This window comes from Anarrhichthys ocellatus, unplaced genomic scaffold (assembly GCF_004355925.1).
Source record: "Anarrhichthys ocellatus isolate YVR2014 unplaced genomic scaffold, GSC_Weel_1.0 scaffold60, whole genome shotgun sequence".
In the NCBI taxonomy this organism is placed as follows: Eukaryota; Metazoa; Chordata; class Actinopteri; order Perciformes; family Anarhichadidae; genus Anarrhichthys; species Anarrhichthys ocellatus.
Window position 1 is genome coordinate 1,228,197 of NW_022280090.1, and position 20,186 is coordinate 1,248,382.

Consider the following 20,186-nt stretch of genomic DNA (forward strand, 5'->3'; position numbering starts at 1 on the left):
GTGTGTGTGTGTGTGTGTGTGTGTGTGTGTGTGTGTGTGTGTGTGTGCAGTGAAGGGCTTCCACTCTCCTCTTTACTTGTGCTTTTGACATTAATACAAATGCTGTTGTCCTTCTCCAGGGTGTGTGTGAGGAGATGACTTATGAGATGATCGAGAACGCGTTCCCAGAGGAGTTTGCTTTGAGGGACCAGGACAAGTACCACTATCGTTACCCAGGAGGGGAGGTGACCTGACAACACTCCTTCCATACTTTTGTTTGCAATAAACTGAATCCTGTTTGTTTAAATGTGTCCTTCAACGGTGGGTTTAAAACAGTCTCTTCTCTCTTTCAGTCCTACCAAGACCTTGTTCAACGCTTGGAGCCGGTTATCATGGAGTTGGAGAGGCAGGGCAACGTGTTGGTCATCTGCCACCAGGCTGTGATGCGCTGCCTGCTCGCTTACTTCCTGGACAAGAGTGCAGGTCAGACAAACACAAGTGCACACACACACACACATATACACATATGACCTCCCACCAGCAGATGATAAGACAATTTTGCATACTCTCTTCTTCATCCCATAGAAGACCTGCCATACATGAAATGCCCGCTCCACACAATACTCAAGCTGACCCCTGTTGCATATGGTAAGCTTTTACCTATAGCTCTCAATATTACACCATAACACTGATTATTTTTCTGCATTGTATGCATGTTTTATAAAGAATGTATTCTATCGCCTATCCTCTAGGTTGTAAAGTGGAGATGTTTTATCTCAACGTGGAGGCAGTGAACACGCATCGAGACCGGCCTCTTGTAAGTCGCTCTGCATCGAGCTGAACCACATTGTTGCATGAATGTGCATACAGCATCGTTAAAGTAAAGCTTCAAATGTGATCATCGCTGCAAATTATGTTTCTTGTTTACTTGCAAAGTAATAATTCCAAACTCATCAGAAAATCTCACGGTCTAATCCAAAGTCTAATTGGCTCGTTGTGTCTGCACTTCATCCCCTGTGTGAGGCTTTGCTGCCTTGAATCCCTTTTCTGTGTCCCGGTTTTGTTTTGTTGCTTTTATCTTTAACCCTAATTAATCAGCCTGGCTTGAGCTGCAAGCTAATGAATGTTAAGTCAGTTGTTAATTTGGTGTTCTTTTACCTTGATGGAGGCAACGGCTGATCTATATCCATTTTTAAATCTTATATTAATCTTGATTGGAGCAGCTGTTCGTCTGTCAGTGCAATCAGGACTGCACTGTTACAGTTCATCAATGTTTGTTGTCGTGTGGTTGAATAACTTGGTTGAAACAGCGTCTGTCACTTAAAACGGCTTCAGATGTTTTAACCTGTTGCTGTGGATCCATGTTGATAGGACGGCTAGTTTGTGTCTGGTAAGGTGTCGCCCCCCCCCCCCCCCCGGCTCTTTGTGTGTTCCCTCATCTTTTTCCCCTAACATTTGCGGTATTTCATCTCCTACCAGGATAAAATCCCCAGGGACTCTGCTCTCATACATCGGCGGAATAGTTACACGCCCTTGTCCAGTCACGACCAGGTCAAGCGTCCCAGGCTCTACAGCGCGGGCAACCAGCCCTGGCTACCGCTCGCCCCCACCCCATCAGCTCTGATGCCAGAGGGACGGCAAAGCCAAGTTAGTGCCATAGCTACAGGCTCCCCCATTAAATCAGTCACCGTCAAATGTACTCAGTCACCTCCCACCACAGTTTGTAACCCTGTGTCTGGCATTCCCTCGCCTCAGTTTTGGATTGTCTCAATGATTTAGTTTTCCGTGTTTAAAATGACGTATATAGAATCCATCTCTGTATCTTTCTCTCTCAGGGCATGTCTTGGATCTTGAATGGTCTTTTTATGTTGCGCCTGTCTGTTTCCAAAGTCAGATGTTTGTCTTGCATGACCTCTGCTTCACGACTGGGCTGTCTCCGGCTTGAATATGCAGAACAGCACGTCTACTTTTATTAGTTAGCCTCTACGGGATAGAAAAGACACACACACCAAAGGCATCTTGTACTGTATTTTGGTACAAGTACACATTGTTAGCTAAACTTAACCTTCATAAATCTACAGTGATGATTAAAAACTGAATCAATTTGAGAAAATGAACACATTCTACAAATCACAGATGTCAAACTTACAAAAAATGTTGAAATTTTAAAATGCATATTCATCTTTGTACGTGTTGTGTATGTGTTGGCCTGGCCTCATGGGTAAAGTGCTACAGCCCCTCTCCACATTTCTATCTCTCTCTTTCCCCACTTCCTCTAAACCTGTCTTACAGCCTCGGACAGGAAGCAGTTGTCTGTGAGTATTTTGGAGATTTAGTACATGTGTAGCCCGCCTTTCATTTTCTTTCCCACAGTTCAACTCATGTCATAGTAACCCATGGCCATCTGTCGTCACAGTGGTGCATTTTTTATGGTTTTCAATCTTTTGGTTTGTCTAACCTTCGAACCACCTTTGTACTTAAATAAGAACGAAAGCTGTCGCCATTGTTTCATCTCAGTGTCCTTATTAGGACAACTCTTATCAGACGCTGATTCTGTGGTAGTTTCATAAATGGTAAAACTCTTTGATTATAGTATTTATTAGACACCTAAATATATTTCTAAATGGGAAAATAATGTAGGAATTCTCAGGGTATTTAAGTATTGATTTCCTTGTTATTGCATACAATTAAGGCTACTATATCACGCTAGGAGCCGGAATGTGATTTATAATGAATCACTTCTTGAGAATGTGCTAAAGAAGAGTCTCCACTAATGTGGACTGTCACATTTCTCAGAATGACCTCATTTTTCAAATAGGAACTTAAAAGACTCCTGGCCCCGCTGGTAGGCTGTTAGCTTCCTCCAGTAGGATCTGCTGCTGTTTGGCTTTCATTTGTGAACGTCGGTGACATTTTCTTTTCCTTGAAGGAGTCCCTGTGCGAAGGAAGCGACTCTGACAGTCCAGAAGAAACTAGTGGCTGTGTTCGCTTCTGAGTGAAGATGAAAGCCTCTTCCTTCATGGCACAATGTGGGCAACAGTTCTGGGTTCAGTCACGAATCAAAATATATATATATATATATATATATATATATATATTTTTTTTTTTTTTTTTTGTTTTTTTTGTTTTTTTAAACCACATTTTTGGAAATGATGGTCAGATTATGAGGTCACTTTTTGGTTTTGGTCCTATCTATCTTAACCTCTCTGTTTAACTTTACTCTGCATGCCGAGGCTGAGAACTGGAAGCCTGACTATTATAATCATAAACACTTCTGCATGTGCAACAAAACCAATCAAAACAACAGGCAACTAATCATCATTGTAAATAATACAATGCCTTACTGAAGTTAAAGTATATCAATAGAATTAGCTCTTCTGTATGAATGTAACAAGAACAATTTTCACTATTGCAAATAGTTATAAAGTAGATGTAGTACACATATTTTTATAATATAAATACCCTCATCTACCATGTAAACAAGCTGTAGATCTTATAAAATGTATTCCGAGCTATTATCTGTTATGTCTTATCTTATTGATTAGGTTTATTGTGTATTGTGTTTGTTATTTTAGGATTTGAGAGAATGTAGTTTTTGGCTTCTAAAGGAAATTCAAATACTGAAATGGTTTGTTAGACTAATACACAACATTTCTGGACATACTGTGTACCAGCAGCGGTTTTAAAACCAACGTAGTTTTCTGTCAAAAGCTGAAATTTCACAATGTTCACAAGCTAGTGTTATCTGTCACAATGTTCACTAAATCCTAAAAGTTAATCAGTTATTCAGTTATTCAGTTATTCAGTTAATCAGTTAGTCCAGTTAATGTATTGTTCGTCTTGCCTCTATATATGAGGAAGGGATGTTGTGTAACAAAAGCATAACATTTAATGGTATTTTAGCTATTTCTTGACATTTGTGTTCATGTTATCATCCTGGCCAAACTTTTAATGAATTTATTTTAATGTATCTTTACCCTTTAAATTTGCTTTAAATCAGCCATATCCGAAACACAAAATCCTTCTATTTTACTTACTAATAATAGACAGATGCACAAGTTCCACTCTATGACTGTGTAAGTTTTGACTGTTAAGTTTTTTGCTGAATCAGCCTACTTGTGCCTTTTAAGCAGACAATAAAAGTGAGTTTTGAAGTTACATGAATTTATTCCCTGTAAAAATGGAGACACTGAGCATGTGATATTTTCCAAATGGTTATTCTATTATTTGTGGCCTTCATTTAATTGTTCTTTGTTTCACAATCCTTAAAGAACTGAATAAGACATATAGAAACAGCTTTGCTTGATATATATTAGGCCTCCGAGATTGGAAGAGATTTCAAATCAAGGTCATTACAGTTCATGATTATTGGACAGATGGGTGTAAAACCATACAAAATTATTAAGTCAATTGTAAGCAGATATAACTGTAATTAATTGTTTTAAAGAACTGGAAACTAATGTGTTTTGGCCTCATCAACAGAATAAATGCGTTCTATTCTCTTGATGTGTTTCTGCGGTTTACTATTTATATTCTAGCAGCACTCCACCCACTGCAACACTTGCAACAAGGAATTCAAACCTTAAAAACATGAATAATAAGTTAACAACTAATAATTTGTTTTTGTTTTTTTTAACTACAGTCCTTATCTAAACACATGAGGTGAGAAAAAGACCAAGGCTGGATTAGTTATTAGTGTTTGTCAATGGGATTTTGAAACAGGTTTTCTTACCTCTGGAACAAAAGTTAGCGTCACACTGGTTCCCTCGACAAAAAGCCAATGAGATTTTATATTGTATTTTGGATTATTGCAGAAAATAAGCTCTGTGGCAAACACAAGTTTGTGATACTTTAGTTCAGCAAGATGATCAACTCAACACCACTCGATGTGTAATTGCAAATGGTACACACAAGCTTATGTGATTTAACATTTTGTTTTACGACCTATGCATCCTTAAATACCCCACTCATACATTTTTGCTTTTACGTGTCTTGAAAAAGGCTAAATGAGACTTTGAAATGTCATCACACAGACTACTCCGGCATCACAGCCAATTTGTGTACTCGCGCTCATGCAACCGTAACATTGGTGTAGTTCGTTTATAACCTAACGTTAGCTTTTTACTTCTGTCGATTTCATTTATGCTTCAAAAATTATAAAAGTGTTTATTTGTAAAAGTTATCTTTCTGAACAAAACATTTAAGTATTATAATCTTGTGTTTCCATAGGTCTTATTTTCTGCAATATTCCAAAATACAATGGAAAAAATCCCATTGGCTTTCTGTCACGGGAACCCGTGCAATGCCAACTTCCGGGGTTGGTCTACAGAAATACTTTGGCCCTGCACCAATAGCTAACTGTTATTAGGGGATTTACGGTAAAGGCGTGGTTTGTCAGCCAGAGAGCTTCACGACGTCGTAAAGACGTAAACTGACGTTCTACACATCAGTCTCACTGGATGTGTATATTGTTTAAGGCTGAGCTGAAGTCAACAGCAGGTAAGAAGAAAAATAACTAAGCTGGTTTGCATGTCACGTAATACACCATGTCGTGTATATAAGGCAGGAAACAGAATTTACCAAAGTCTGCCTGGATGCTTGTAAAAACGGTCGACTTGCAGGTTAGCATGCTAACATTAGCAGATGATACATGATATAGCTAGTTGGCTCACACGTTACATGTTAGTGATTCCGGACAAGTCACGTTGTTTCTTTCATAACGTTACTTGTTCAAGATGAACGTGTCAATAACTCCTACTGCTATTTCTTGAGTTATGCAACGATTGGCTCCACATACAGCTGAATGTGTCTTGCTTAGCAGGGCGGTCCTAGCCCAGCCCACTATCTCCTGCTGTTGAGTTCACTAAGTCTGGCTGACAGAACAAAGAAAACAAAACAAAGCAACGTCGCTGTCATGTGTTTTACCCTGCTGCTCGTCAGCAGTTTAATTGTTATGCCGGGTCCATTTAGAAACAGCCTGGTTGTTGCTCTGTTGCATAAGTTAGGCAAACAAACACAATGAGAACTAGCTCATAGCTACACGGTACAAGTGCTTAATTCCAAACTAACGTTAAATAAGCAACACTAAACACGCGATGAAGTATTTTGAGGTAACTTGAATGCATGTTTTCTGAAAAGGTAAAACCCATGTTTTAAAAGATTCGAGGTCGTTTAATCCCCTCACCGATAAACTAGTTGCGTTGCATATAAGGGACAACTCCACCTATTATGAGTGCTTCAGGGGTTCAGGGGGGGCTCTAGTCCCAGTTTGTGCCTCACAGTTAATCACAAACCTCGCCACGTTTTTTTTTGTTGTTTTTTACATTTTGATAATCCTTTAGGCATTTTTATTTCCATTCCATAACCCAAATAACGATGGCAACCAGAAATAATAGACCCTGCTTTCTTGTCTGGTTGCCTTTTTTATTTTTGGACCAAGGAAGGAGCCCCACCCTTTCTCAAATACAGACCACTCCTTAGTTGAGGTAAATATTTGAGTTGATTTGAAATGGTGCACTACCTTTTGTCTACTTTCACTTTTTAAAGCAGGAAATTACTGTTTTCTTTTAGTTTAAAACTAAAAATGACTTATCTACCAGTATAATGTGTGACAGGCATATACATTGTTGTTCCATCATTAGAATGACAACAGTCTCATTTGCTGCACTCAACACTAAAAACACAGTTGCTCAATTGTACATCCATCCATCCATCCATTTTCCTCCGCTTATCCGGGGTCGGGTCGCGGTGGCAACAGGCCAAGCAGGCTGACCCAGACTTCCCTCTCACCGGCAACATGTTCCAGCTCATTCTGGGGGATCCCGAGGCGTTCCCAGGCCAGCTGGGAGATGTAATCCCTCCAGCATGTTCTGGATCTTCCCCGGGGTCTCTTCCCAGTTGGACGTGCCTGGAAAACCTCCAGTGGGAGGCGTCCAGGAGGCATCCTAATTAGATGCCCGAACCACCTCAGCTGACTCCTTTCGACGCGAAGGAGTAGCGGCTCTACTCCAAGCTCCCTCCTGATGACCGAGCTCCTTACCCTATCTCTAAGGCTGAGCCCGGCCACCCTACGGAGGAAACTCATTTCGGCCGCTTGTAGCCTCGACCTTGTCCTTTCGGTCACGACCCAGAGTTCGTGACCATAGGTGAGGGTAGGAACGTAGACCGAGTGGTAAATTGAGAGCTTTGCCTTCCGGCTCAGCTCCCTCTTCACCAAGACGGTCCGGTGCAGCGCCTGCTTTACTGCTGCAGCCGCACCGATCCGTCTGTCGATCTCCCGCTCCATCTTACCCTCACTCGTGAACAAGACCCCGAGATACTTGAACTCCTTCGCTTGAGGTAGGCACTCCGTCCCCACCTGGAGGGAGCAATCCACCGGTTTCCGGCAGAGCACCATGGCCTCAGATTTAGAGGTGCTAACTCTCATCCCCGCCGCTTCACACTTGGCTGCAAACCGCCCCAGTGAATGCTGGAGGTCACGATCCGAGGAGGCTAACAGGACCACATCATCTGCAAACAGCAGAGAGGCGATCCCGAGACCCCCGGACCTGACGTTCTCCACCCCCAGGCTGCGCCTAGATATCCTGTCCATGAAAATCACGAACAGGACCGGAGACAAAGGGCAGCCCTGGCGGAGGCCAACACCCACCGCGACCCTCTCGTTCTCCGGGGAGAACTCCAACACAGCGGCGCTCAGCCGGGGGCTCGTGAGTATCCCCACTCCCGCCTGGCACCTCTCACCCTGGGCAACTCCGGAAAAGGACAAAGTCCAACCCCTCTCCAGGAGCTTGGTTCCAGAGCCAGCGCTGTGTGTGGAGGTGAGTCCAACTATATCTAGCTGGTACCGCTCCACCTCCTGCACCAGCTCTGGCTCTTTCCCCGCTAGCGAGGTGACTTTCCACGTCCCTAGAGCTAGTCTATGCTGCCGGCGATCGGCTCGCCCAGGCCTCCCGCCTGACCCGCCGCCCGGTCTGCATTGCACCCGACCCCGATGCTTATCCCTGCATACAAGCTGAAGGACGTTGTTTTCGCTGCAGAAGCTTGTGAACCGAAAAATCTCTGCATTTAGGATTTAGGTGGCTGTTTATTCGGGCTGAGCCCGACCGGGCCCCATGGGCGAAGGCCCGGCCACCAGACGCTCACCGACGAGCTCCCCTCCTGGGTCTGGCTCCGGGAGGGTGCCCCGGTTTCCCTGGTCCGGGCGAGGTGACTGAAGTCCGTGGGCTGCTTTTCATTGGGGTCGTTTTGAACCGCTCTAAGTCTGGGCTCTCCCCTGAGACCTGTTTGCCTTGGGAGACCCTACCAGGGGCTACTGCCCCGGACAACATAGCTCCCAGGATCACTGAGCCACTCAAACTCCTCCACCACGTTAAGGTGGCGATTCGCGGAGGAGTCGATTGTACATATGAAGAGAAATGTTTCTAACCTGATTTAAAAATGAGTTCACATCTAAGATCTTCTAGCAGTGTATTACAGTTGCATGCAGCATAGAAGCTACATTGGCAAAAAGCCAATATGAAACTCCGTTTCATATTATAACGGATGCTTTTGGGAAAGTGTTTTTCTAGTGTGCATGCATGCACACAAGGTTCATTATTTATATTTTGAGAATAGTTTACCAAAGCTGTCAGTAGGCAAAATGCCATCTCAACCCAGGAGGATGGTTGTATCTGACTTTGATACTTGAACTACCGGCATATTCACAAATATTCTAATAACAGTGTGCAGTCACATAAGTTAATGTGAAAGTGACAGGAATTTTAACTTTTCTCTTTTATTGACGGATGTAGATTTTGGTTGCCTTTTTAAAGATAAGAGGTGAGGATATTTGTTATAATTGTTATTCTAAAATATAGTTGGATTGTTGAAATAACTACAAGTTTTCATCAGTAACGAGAGAAATGGCATTTATTTTGAAGGTAAACTGTAATTTATACTTTTCATGCATACACTGGTGCCTATGCTTGGGTCAGAAATTATGGCCAGAATGCACCAAATTGCACTATTTCCGAAAAACAAACGTCTAGGGCGGCAGCATGTCCCCCTCTACCATAACTCCTGCTTTTGGTGCTCTTCATCACACAGCCTGGACACATTCTCCCCAGCATCCATGGACGTACAACTCCAGCACTTTTATGACTACTATACTATATTTTCTATAACTTACTCCAACTATGACTTTTTTTATGACTCTTCATACTATGTCACACTATACTATGACACACTATACTATGACACACTATACTATGGGGCTTCACCAAATAGTTGGGAGCTTTATTCATTGCGTTGACATTATAACAGTTATCATTAATGAATAGCTTCCAGACACATTGCACACAATAGTTCACCCTCCACCTTTCCTCTTCCTCACACACTCAACTCTGTAGTTGACTCAGTCCAGAAGTCAAAATGTATTGATAAAAGAAAGATGGCGTAATTGCGGAAATCCACAAACTTTTTTACCTCGTGAAATGTGCCGCTTCAATCCATATTTGTTGGACTTTCGCCTTTCAAGAACACTGCGGCCAAAGACCTGTTTGCTCTCAGGCTTACCGCGCACACAGAGAGGCACGTGTTAACGGGGCAGTCTAGCAGCAGTCCAACACCACTGTTCATTACATTTATACACAATAACACAAAATCATATGTGTTGGGGGTTATGACATCATAGAAAATGACAGACATTCAAAAACCTCAAGCTTCGTATGTGAAAAACTAAATGACATTCAGTAAAGTCGTTTTCTACTGTTACGACTTATTTATGTCACACAAAACTATGACATTCTTTCACTATTTTCTGTGCCTCTTTTGACATGCTATAACATACTACACTATGACATTTTTATTCCATAATATACTTTGATACTATACTAGTTTTTCTAACATTTACTTTAAATACTACAGTATGATTTATGATATACTTTTCTATGAATTTTTTATGACGTACTACAGTATTTTTTGTTATTGTTTTTTATGGCATGCTAGACTATTTGTTATTACACACTCTACTATGACATCTTTTGGCACTTTTTATGACATTTCTCTGATATACTATACTATGACCATACTGTACTCAGTAACAAGTGATGATGTAACCTTCCTTAACAAACTGGATATGAATACAGTTCGATACATTCCAGCTAGGATTGTATCGTCATTAACCAACATAACGAATTACAAAGTTGATTTAACGGTCTTTATAAATCCAGATGTTCAGAAAGTGTTCTCTTGATCGCTACAATTCCTTGACAACAAATGTGCCTGCAGTGTTACTGACATGTTGTCTCCTGTTTTTATAGGTAGGATGTTGCGGCTTCGCTGTAAGACCAAAAATGGCAGCCACATAATGCAGGGCTTGACTCATCAGTCCTGCGTGCAAGAGCTGAAGAGTAAGGTGGAGGAGCTGACTGGTATCCCCTGTGATGTGCAGAAGATCATGGTCGGTTATCCTCCCTCCAGCCTGGATCTTCAAAATGGAGACGCTCACCTCAAGGACTACCCCATCAAATCAGGCACGTTATCAGAAATCCAGATACATTCACAGCATTGATCATTTGTATGACTGTTTTATTATTGAATTACATGTTTTCAAAACATACCACGACTGTTATGACTGGGTTAACCTTAAGCAACCATGACAATTATGGACAGTGTTCTGTGAATTTCCCAAAGCAACTGTTTTTTAAACTTAATTATTTAATGCTATGAGAAATTCAGTTCACCTCGTTGTATTGAAGTGGCAGCAGGAATCTCAAAACGTGGCAAACCGACCCTTAAGCTCAACATTTAGTTACCGTGATAGTTTAAAAATAAGATGCATCTTCCTCTCTTCTTACCCGAGTTGTGTTGTCTCAACCTCTACAGGAGACACGCTCATAGTTGAGGAAGAAAAGAACAAGCCAAAGCCTCCTCCGGATCATCCCACTGTGACTAAAGCTCCACGCCTGGAAGCCTCACCCACGCTGGCACGTCGAGTGGTCCCAGCTGACAACTCCTGCCTCTTCACCAGTGTGTATTATGTGGTGGAAGGTGGCGTATACGACCCGGCTTGTGCCCCTGAGATGCGAGGCCTCATCGCCCAGATTGTGTCCAGTGACCCCGCAGCTTACTCGGAAGCGGTGCTGGGAAAGACCAACGAGGATTACTGTGCGTGGATAAGACGTGACGACACCTGGGGGGGAGCCATCGAGGTGTCTATCATGTCCAAGTTCTACCAGTGTGAGATCTGCGTGGTGGACACTCAGACGGTCCGCGTGGATCGATTCGGGGAGGACGCCGGCTACCACAAACGCGTGCTGCTCATCTACGACGGCATCCATTACGACCCGCTGCAGAAAGAGACGGCCGGCTCCGACACTCCGCCCCAGACAATCTTCTCCACCACGGACGACGTGATCCTGGCACAGGCCCTCGAGCTCGCGGACGAGGCCCGCCGCAAGCGCCAGTTCACGGACGTTAACCGCTTTGCGCTGCGCTGCATTGTGTGCCAGACGGGCCTGGTGGGACAAAAGGAAGCTCGTGAGCACGCCAAGGAGACGGGCCACACCAATTTTGGGGAAGTGTGAACACTGTTGTCTTTTCTGCCTCTCACAAATACAACCGCCACCAACCCCGTGCCCCAGTGTCTGTCAATCTGCTCGTGTGATCCTCTACCTCACGTTGTCCAGCGACGTCTTTGGAGAATCTGTAGACATTGTGTTCAGCCTCTCGCTTAGTATTTCTGTTTAACAGCGGTCAGTTCTCATAGTCAGAAACACTACTGCAGTACTCTGATGTCTCTAAACCATATTTTTATTCCACTAGGATGGTTTCAAATCTATTTAACTGGGTCAAGTAAAAACTAGGAACCATTCTGAGGACATGTTTTAATCTCTTTGGGTTACTCGATGGCTTGGTTGTGCCGATAACAAACCAAATGACGCCTCACGTGTTGGCAATTAGAAAATGCACCAAATTGCCCAATACCTAACTGTGACTAACTGAACTTCTATTTTATAAAACCTTGTTATCTGGCTCTAGAAAGAGTTTAATGCAACCATTAAGAATGAGTTGCACTATGATGTGATCCTATTCACTGTTGTCTTAAGAGCAGCACACAAAGAATGACTGTTATCATGTTGGCTGTGTAGCATGTTTTTTTATTTCCCTCGATTTATGTCAAACTCTTCTAATATAATAAATGATCATTTGGTTAATTGTAGACGTCCGAGTAGTTCAGCACAGTTGGGCTGTTCATGCTAAACCACATTGAGATTGAGGTTATGCATTTTGAAATCATTTAGCAATCTGTGATCCAAAGTTGGCCTAATTATGTCTTTTTTTGTACCCTTCCTTTTTGTGATGTGACACTGTTTATCAATGAACTTATTTTAGATTAGACAAAAACATAATGGTGCTGAAACATTTCAGTTTCTGTAGCTCAGTTATTCTTCATGGGTACGACAGTATTTCAGGAGTCTCATTTTAATTCTAGTGTCATTTTCAAATCTCATCATGCTGTTATCTTTAAAATGTTTTTGTTTTAAATTGAAGAACACTAAGAGTGATGAGGTGTTTGTATCTCAGATACAAGTCATTGTGGGAGTGTAGTTACTAGACAGAGTGTGAGACGTTCTATATGAGATGAATCCTGCTCACTTAATGGTTCACTGTACAGGTACATTCTGTGTTTAGCTCATCAGCATTAAACATTTTACAGCTTATATTTACAGCCCCAAAAGTATTTCTAGTCGGGGTGTTTGAAAACCACGACTAAAAGAGCATTTGGTTTAATATGTAGTGCATGTTGTCAAAAACAAAAAAAAACGCCATTTTGTTCCACTGTATGTTTCGCACAACTGGAGCATGTTGTCGCATCTCTTTGCTCAGTCCTTTGATACTCACTGCCTATGAGGATGGAGCATTCATTGACTTATGTTAAACCACAGATCAAACATGTTAAATTGAAGGACATTAATATATTGTTGGGCTTTTAGCTTAAATCCCACTTCATTATGGCCTCCCGTTGTGCAGAACCAGTATTTCTACTTCACATATCTGTGATGGCAATATTGGGAACTAGTTTTTGCCAAAAATGTAAGTTGAACAGTCGAGGCGTTGAGATATTTCTTCAGAGATGGTGTTGGATATTAACAAAAGGCAAAGCTAAAATGAATTGCTATGATTTATTTTCCTCTGTTAACTTGAGGTATTTTCTTTCATTTTAAGTGTTTATGGATTATGTCAGCTTACTTCAAAGTGAAACTATGAAATGGCTTTGTTGTATTTTGTATTTACAAAGTTCTCAAGACTCTTCAAGGACTATAACGAAGAATGTTGCACACGAAGCACTGCAGAATAACTGGATTTACTTGATTCTTTTCAGTGTTGTCACAATTAAAAGTTATAGCCGACGGTGTTGGGTACGAGTTGTTTTGTGTCAACGCATTCCTTTTTTCCAGTTCACTCTTTAAGCCATTTATGTTTTGTCTGTAGTGATTGTTAAAATTCAGTTCACCTTATTTTCTTATACTTTTTGTAACACTAGCCATCCCCTCGCCATCTATTTATAGCTCCTGTTGACAATCCATGGCCAATAGGAATAAACCCTTGTTGGCCTAACCTCACTGATCCTGTGCCATCGTAGTGGGATTACACCACCGACATGGTATTCTAGGTACATCTACCCTTTCTTAATAGGGTAATACCATTTGTTCACCAGCTGTTTGCTGGTCAAAGAGACTGTGTGAAAGTACACTTATCATATGCAATCAGCATTTAGACTTGAACTAGTTTTACAGTGATAACACATTTGTTTATATGATAAACTGTACTTTTGCACAATTAGAATTTTTTTCTTCTTTCCAGTTTTATGCAACTTCATCCTTCTACTTCACTGCATCTAAGAGGCAAACGTTCTTTTTCTCCACCATATTTCTGACAGGTTTAGTGACTTGAGATTACAATTTGTCATATCCTTAAAATTCTCTGTTTTGAGCCAAATTAACAATTTAAAAAACCCTCATGGAGCTTGAATCATTCTTTATGACATGCTACACTGACTATTTTTAACATGCTGTACTATGACTTTTTTTTAACATGCTATACTATGACTTTTTTTTTAACATGCTGTACTATGACTTTTTTTTAACATGCTATACTATGACTTTTTTTTAACATGCTGTACTATGACTTTTTTTTAACATGCTATACTGACTTTTTTTAACATGCTGTACTATGACTTTTTTTTAACATGCTGTACTATGACTTTTTTTTAACATGCTATACTATGACTTTTTGACATTTATACTATGACTTTTTTTACTTTTTTCCACATGCTATACTATGACTTTTTCCACATGCTATGACTTTTTCCACATGCTATGACTTTTTTCCACATGCTATAATATGACTAATGTTTTTCGACATACTACACTAACTTTTTTATGACTTTTCTTTCCACATTCTATACTATGACTGTATTATGACTTTGTTTCCACATGCTATACTTTCATCTTGGTTCCTCATGGCATTAAAGACTTAACATGTCTTTAAAAAATAAAGTACTCATATGAACAATAAATGGTGTGAATTTAACTGGATGTTTGACAACATTCTTGACAAGTGGACAAATCAGTCTCTGAAAATGGCTCATATAAGATGATTCATTTCAGCTAATTAGGAGATAATGCTGGAACGTTTCATTGAATACAGGTGTGTGTTTTTCTTCACTTTGATCTGAGGAAGACCATCTGTGGTTGAAACAATCAATCACATCTGCAAGAAATAAAAGCAGTTTGTCTTTGTGCATAATTTGGTCTCTGAAAGTATTCTGCATTCAAACTAACGTTACTCTGACAAGTACAATGACAAGTACAATGTACTCCAAAAAGTTACTTTAGAAGGCTCCATGAAACGGGGCAAATGGAACTCTTTTCCAACCACCTCTGGTATCAAGAGTAGGAATTATCTCCCAGAGAGTAAACCGTTTACATTTCATAGATAATGAGCATAGACAGTACAGTTAGCAGAGAGAGAGAGAGAGAGATTGAAACAGAGATACTGATAAGCAGATTACCGCAGTTGTGGGTGCCATGACGACGAAGGCTCATGTATCTTCAAGAGAACGCTGCTCTCTGATTGGCTAAGCGCTGAGGGCACAAAGTCCCTCATGCAGGTGACACAGAGCCGCTCAGCAACTCGCCCGCGTCTTCACTTGCATAAGAAGCAGAAGATGGAGACTGAAGACTAATGTACGGAGACTCAAAACAGGTATGTGTTCAGTCAGTGCGATGTGCAGATTGTGGTCTGTTTAATCTACTTAAAGCTAGTTTAAACTTTCTTTTTAAATTAGTTTACATTGTGTAGTTCTTTAATATAAAAGGTTGAATCTATAGCTCATATGAAGTAAATTATATCAATTCAAGTTTAAGATTATTTATGATTATTTTCATTTTACACGCATCCTTTGATCAATGGATGTTTTGTATATTTTGTAAAGACTGTAGATAATCTTCATTCCAGAGGACATGAATCCTATCTGAAGACAGAGGGTTGAAGGCCAGGTAGTGGAGGTAAAAATGAAGCTGGGGATGATTTGACCCAGTAGCACAATCCCCTTCAAACAATGGGTTAAGGTTAGGCTCATAAAAGCTACTCTTTTATAGCCACAATCAAAACTACACAGAGGCTGGGTTATTTTTATTGTGGTGGTTGCTACTGTATTGTGTTGATCGGTGTATCTATACGGAGATACACCTATACACGTATAGATACACTATCGGTGTATCTATACGGAGATAACATTATGACGTCTATTCTGCCGTGTCCTTTCACTGGAAATGGTCAACAGGGGTTAATCAATAACTACAGTCTTATTAGTCTCAGGTTTTGTTATGACCAGGGAAAAAAAAAAAAGTCACTACATCTTTGACAGCATGGGAACTATATAACACTTAGGCAAGGCAAATTTAATTAGAGTTCAAAATACTCTATTGATGTTTTTTCTTGCATGTGATCTACCCAGACTGTGTGAAATTAAGACACAATAAATGCTATGTCAGATTCATATCCTGACCTGCAAGCAGCAGGACATACGAGCACATTTACATATCAGCCTGGCGATAGGGACTGGCCGGGATGACATGGCAAAGCAACAGTGAACAGGAGTGCTTTTGTGCCTCTCCTGGCTTATCTAGCAGCCGTTCCCTCTCAGGTGCGGAAACTTATCCAAAAAGGGAATTTCTTTTCACTTGGATCAGACAGAGGTTCCTTTCTACTAAACTCCCAGCTCTATAGTAGAAAAGCGAACTGTTTTTATTCTCTAAAAGTTGTTTGCTCTGGAAAAAATCGGATGCTCTAATAGCTGTCAAACAACTGGGCTTTCCATCTGTAATCTCATTTACAGAAAAAGATGAGTCACATTGCCAGAATCGTGCCAAAATGTTAGCATCCCCAGAAAGAGAAAAATCCCTAATCATGGCGTTACATTTTAGGTTCTCTTTAGATCCCACCACGTTAAAACAATGATCATTTCTGAGGACGAACATAGACCCAGATGAATAGTGTTGCAGTCAGACAACATGGTCCACCTGGATATCATGTAGCTTTCAGGGGATCATTGCTGCTGTCCCTCTACTACCTCTGAAACTGATCCGGTTGAGGAAGATTAGGAGTGGCATGTGTGCTGTAATCTGAGTCACATGCAGTTAGAGGACTAGTCAGAAACACACTACGCTATGATACCCTGTCATTCTGTCCCGTCAACAGAAAGCTGGCGCGCATGTAAAACCCACCACAGGGTTACATGTGGACGAGATGATATTTAGGCAGGTGTGCATGTGAGACAATTTAGAAATCTGGAAAATAGCCTAATAAACCATATATTACTCGTCCATATGAACACATGCAGCCTCTAAGGAGTACCTTTGCTGTGGTTTTAGCCAATTAACTACAAGTTTTTTTATCTCATCTCAGAACATCGGACCTAGGAGAACGACAAGCAAATATGGATGTTGTGAAAATAACAGTTAAAAGTTCTTATTGTTTTGCATTAAAATGGCTGCTGTTCTGCAGCAATTGATTCTTAAGTGTAAAAACATTTCAATGCATTTCAATGTATGTGTCAAATGCACTTTAAAAACAATTTTACGTATGTTTTTTTCCAGCAAGTTGGACGATTTCTAGAAAAAAAATGCTATCACAACATCACACCAGTGTGGATTCTGCCTAAAGTTTGTGCACACATTATTTGTAATAATAATGAATCCCTTTTATGCTGATTTGAAATTGCTGCATAAGGTTAGCACTAGGTAACATAAATGTTATCGTAAGTTTAGACCAAAAGTACTGCAAGAGAATGCAAAAGAAAATACCCAATGTGGTCGTTGAAGGACTGTACACATGTCATAATGTACAAAATGACATGCAACCCAATGGCTGGGTGGAAGATAGAACAACTAAGAACCTGTGGGAAATGATCAAAAGAGACATAACGTATAAATAATGTCGTTAAAATATGCAATGCTAGTATGATTACATTAATACAAGCTACTTTTGAATGCTGTGCCTTTTTTGGGGGAATAACTTTGCTCTTTCAAGATGATGGAGGAAGAATTTCAATTTTAACTATGAATTCTCTTCTCACAGACTGAAACAGAGTGACCCAACAATCTGTGCCACTAACCTTGAATAAACTCGGGCACTAAGATGCCCAAAAGCGATACCTGGCCAGGTGGCGTTGGATTGGAGACGATGACTGGCATGGATAGCGCTGGCAGCTGTGACAGCGTTCTCAGCGCCAATTCTGGCTTTGTAAGTGACCGTACCCTCCTCCCAACTTATTAGTTCTACTACTACTCATTGTTAAAAAAAAGAAATTAAATATCAAGACAAAGCCATGTCGGTGACTGAGCTGCAACATAAAAATAAGGGATGCAATTGGTTTCATGTCTATTTAGAAGTGAAGGGGTTCTCTGATAAAAAGTGATTTCAATTCTGCTGTTTGACAATTTCCTCTTATTGTTTTATGTGTTACAGAGTGATGATAGTCTGGAGCACCTGTCTGCTGAAGAGAAGGCCTGTCTCATGTTTTTGGAGGAGACTATTGAGTCCTTGGATACCGAGGAAGACAGTGGACTGTCCAATGATGAACCGGACCAACTGCCCAGCCCTGGCAACATTGCTAACAAACTGGCAGACCTGTCAGCCTCCATGAGCAAAGGCAAGCTCAACAGTGAATTAATCTCTGTGCACAGATGTAGAATTAGCTGAACAGTTGTCAGTTTAATACTTTATAGTGACATGCGTTTGTCTGTCTTTCAGGTTCACAGAACCACGCATCCAAGGAACCCACACAGGAATTTGTTGACACCAGACCCATGCTGAGCTACCTGGTTCCTACACCTCTTGTTGTGGCAAGCAGCTCTCCATGTTCTGCACCAAATGCAAAGACAGGTGCCGTTCCAGCCAAAAAGCTCAGCTTTAAGCCCCACTTCATTCCTCCAAGCAACAAACCCAAACACAACCAGAAACCTGTCGCTCCCCAAGTACCTTTAGAGGTTAATGTTGTGATACCTCCTCCCACCAAACACAGGGACTACTCAGTTAGGAAAGCTGAAGGTTTACCTCCTCGAGGTCCTCTGTCCTATGAGGCACTTGTTCATCTGCGGAGGAGTGCCTCCACAAAGAAGACGCCACTCTGTCCCACCATTGATCACACTATAGAGTTGGACAAGCACCTTCCTGTCACACTGGAATGCCCAAACCACGAAATTCCTCCAAGAACTGTCAGTTTCCACTCAGAGACTTATAAGTCTAAGACTGGTCCCCCGGTTGTTGGTCCCAAACCCAAAAAGATTCCCGCCAACATATCTGTGAAAGCACACAATGAAGCATCCGTAACCTCGAACTCTTCATTCAATATCAAGAATGCATCAGATCCCCAGGTCGTCAGACTGGAAGCTTTGCTGAAGCTGGGTCTCCTGAAAGACCAACAGCCAGAAAACGTGTCAGTAGCCCCACTGCCCCCCCTTAAATCTCACTCCTCTCTGGACCCAACTCCCAACAGATTCACAAGAGGTCCATCTAATGTTAATCCATCAAGAAGCCCATCATTTTGTCATTCTCAGGTGCCCACAGAGCCTAAGAACAGGCCTCTGCAGAGCAGCGTCAGTTTCCACCACTACTCCAGACGTGAGGATCCGATACAACCTGTGCCTGTATCAGATCCCGCTCAATCCAGTGTTTTGAAGGCAGCTGGTCTGGAGCGCTCTGCCACCCTAGACAACCACAGACAGGGTGGAAGCTGCCAGCCTGTGCTCCGCAAACCCTCAAACTCAGTGGGATATACGGTGATGGTGGTGCCTGGGATGGGAGCGGATCACAAAGAAGCACTCAGAAAGCTTGGACTGCTCAAAGACTAAACCAGGTAAACAGCACAAGTCTGCCTGTGTAACGGCAGTGGCCCGAACGAGTTCAAGAGTACCGGCTTAAAGAGAGTTAGAGCACTAAGTGGGAACTTGGCACTTGGCACTTTGGCAAACTAAATCAGAAGAGGATGAAGAAGTGGAACAATTTAAAGGGCAGGAACAGCACTTTTGACAGAGGTTTTAACACACAGGGATGCACGTACTTGAGGGCAGTTGTTTTCCAACTGTTCTCCTGTTGGTTTCAATCTGAAAATGCACCTACCACATTTCAAACCCCTGAGGCTCTATGTGTTCGATTGAAATGTTAATGTCATTCCATATAATCAGAATCTCTTATTATTTTTGCTGTAACAAATTTCAGTTAAGACTTGACAAGGCCCAATAATGGGCCGCTGAATGTTTTAAATACATTTGTGCACACACACACGTTTATGGCTCTAAGAAATTGTCGAAAGTCAACAATAGAAAGAGATATTGTAATAACATTTTAGATAGTGAAGCAAGCCATATTATAGCTTTCCATTAATCTTCTTCCTTCCTCATTATACTGCACATAACATGCTGCTCCACTTCTACTTAAAGGAAACATCAACCCGAATCAACAGACTTCTTCCATGACGGATTGTTTTATAACTCACAGATGTGCCTTTAAGTGGATTGTCAAGTACATTCCTCGGAGCGAAGCCTCGAACAAGAAGATCATTGTGATTGATAAACTAATTCTCAAAGTGTTTTGGGGTGATTTTTCAGTGTTTTTTAATCTTTAGTAACAATCAGCAGTACGTTATTATTGAGATTGAT

General features: G+C 41.4%; 3 protein-coding genes across 6 annotated transcripts in view; all 3 read left to right on the forward strand.

Annotated features, from left to right (window-relative positions):
- Positions 1-3,053, forward strand: part of pfkfb2b (6-phosphofructo-2-kinase/fructose-2,6-biphosphatase 2b) — a 10,424-nt gene extending 7,371 nt beyond the window's left edge. The window contains exons 11-17 of one of the 4 annotated variants that reach the window (XM_031871704.1): positions 120-224; positions 333-462; positions 565-627; positions 732-796; positions 1,459-1,626; positions 2,272-2,294; positions 2,909-3,053. In XM_031871704.1, the coding sequence (XP_031727564.1) occupies positions 120-224; positions 333-462; positions 565-627; positions 732-796; positions 1,459-1,626; positions 2,272-2,294; positions 2,909-2,978 (624 nt within the window). In that variant the 3' untranslated portion in view covers positions 2,979-3,053. The other 3 variants (XR_004213630.1, XM_031871705.1, XM_031871703.1) reach the window with 3 other exon arrangements.
- Positions 3,054-3,062: 9 nt separating this feature from the next.
- yod1 (YOD1 deubiquitinase) lies at positions 3,063-13,389 on the forward strand. The gene is made up of 3 exons (XM_031871706.1): positions 3,063-5,478; positions 10,278-10,490; positions 10,843-13,389. Exons 1-3 carry the CDS (start codon positions 5,439-5,441, stop codon positions 11,541-11,543), a joined length of 954 nt encoding a protein of 317 aa, XP_031727566.1. The 5' UTR covers positions 3,063-5,438; the 3' UTR covers positions 11,544-13,389.
- Positions 13,390-15,185: 1,796 nt separating this feature from the next.
- On the forward strand, positions 15,186-20,077 carry zgc:158258 (specifically androgen-regulated gene protein). The gene is made up of 4 exons (XM_031871775.1): positions 15,186-15,228; positions 17,605-17,769; positions 17,995-18,178; positions 18,280-20,077. The coding sequence occupies exons 2-4, from the start codon at positions 17,665-17,667 to the stop codon at positions 19,377-19,379; spliced, it is 1,389 nt and encodes a 462-aa protein (XP_031727635.1). The 5' UTR covers positions 15,186-15,228; positions 17,605-17,664; the 3' UTR covers positions 19,380-20,077.
- Positions 20,078-20,186: the final 109 nt, after the last annotated feature.

Bases quoted from the DNA above. Each gene is read 5' to 3' on its own strand.
- yod1 (XM_031871706.1), top strand. From the start codon at position 5,439: ATGTGTATATTGTTTAAGGCTGAGCTGAAGTCAACAGCAG. The intron at 5,479-10,277 runs GTAAGAAGAAAA...CTGTTTTTATAG, and splicing joins TGAGCTGAAGTCAACAGCAG to GTAGGATGTTGCGGCTTCGC. The intron at 10,491-10,842 runs GCACGTTATCAG...CAACCTCTACAG, and splicing joins GGACTACCCCATCAAATCAG to GAGACACGCTCATAGTTGAG.
- zgc:158258 (XM_031871775.1), top strand. From the start codon at position 17,665: ATGCCCAAAAGCGATACCTGGCCAGGTGGCGTTGGATTGGAGACGATG. The intron at 17,770-17,994 runs GTAAGTGACCGT...TATGTGTTACAG, and splicing joins TCAGCGCCAATTCTGGCTTT to AGTGATGATAGTCTGGAGCA. The intron at 18,179-18,279 runs GCAAGCTCAACA...TCTGTCTTTCAG, and splicing joins GTCAGCCTCCATGAGCAAAG to GTTCACAGAACCACGCATCC.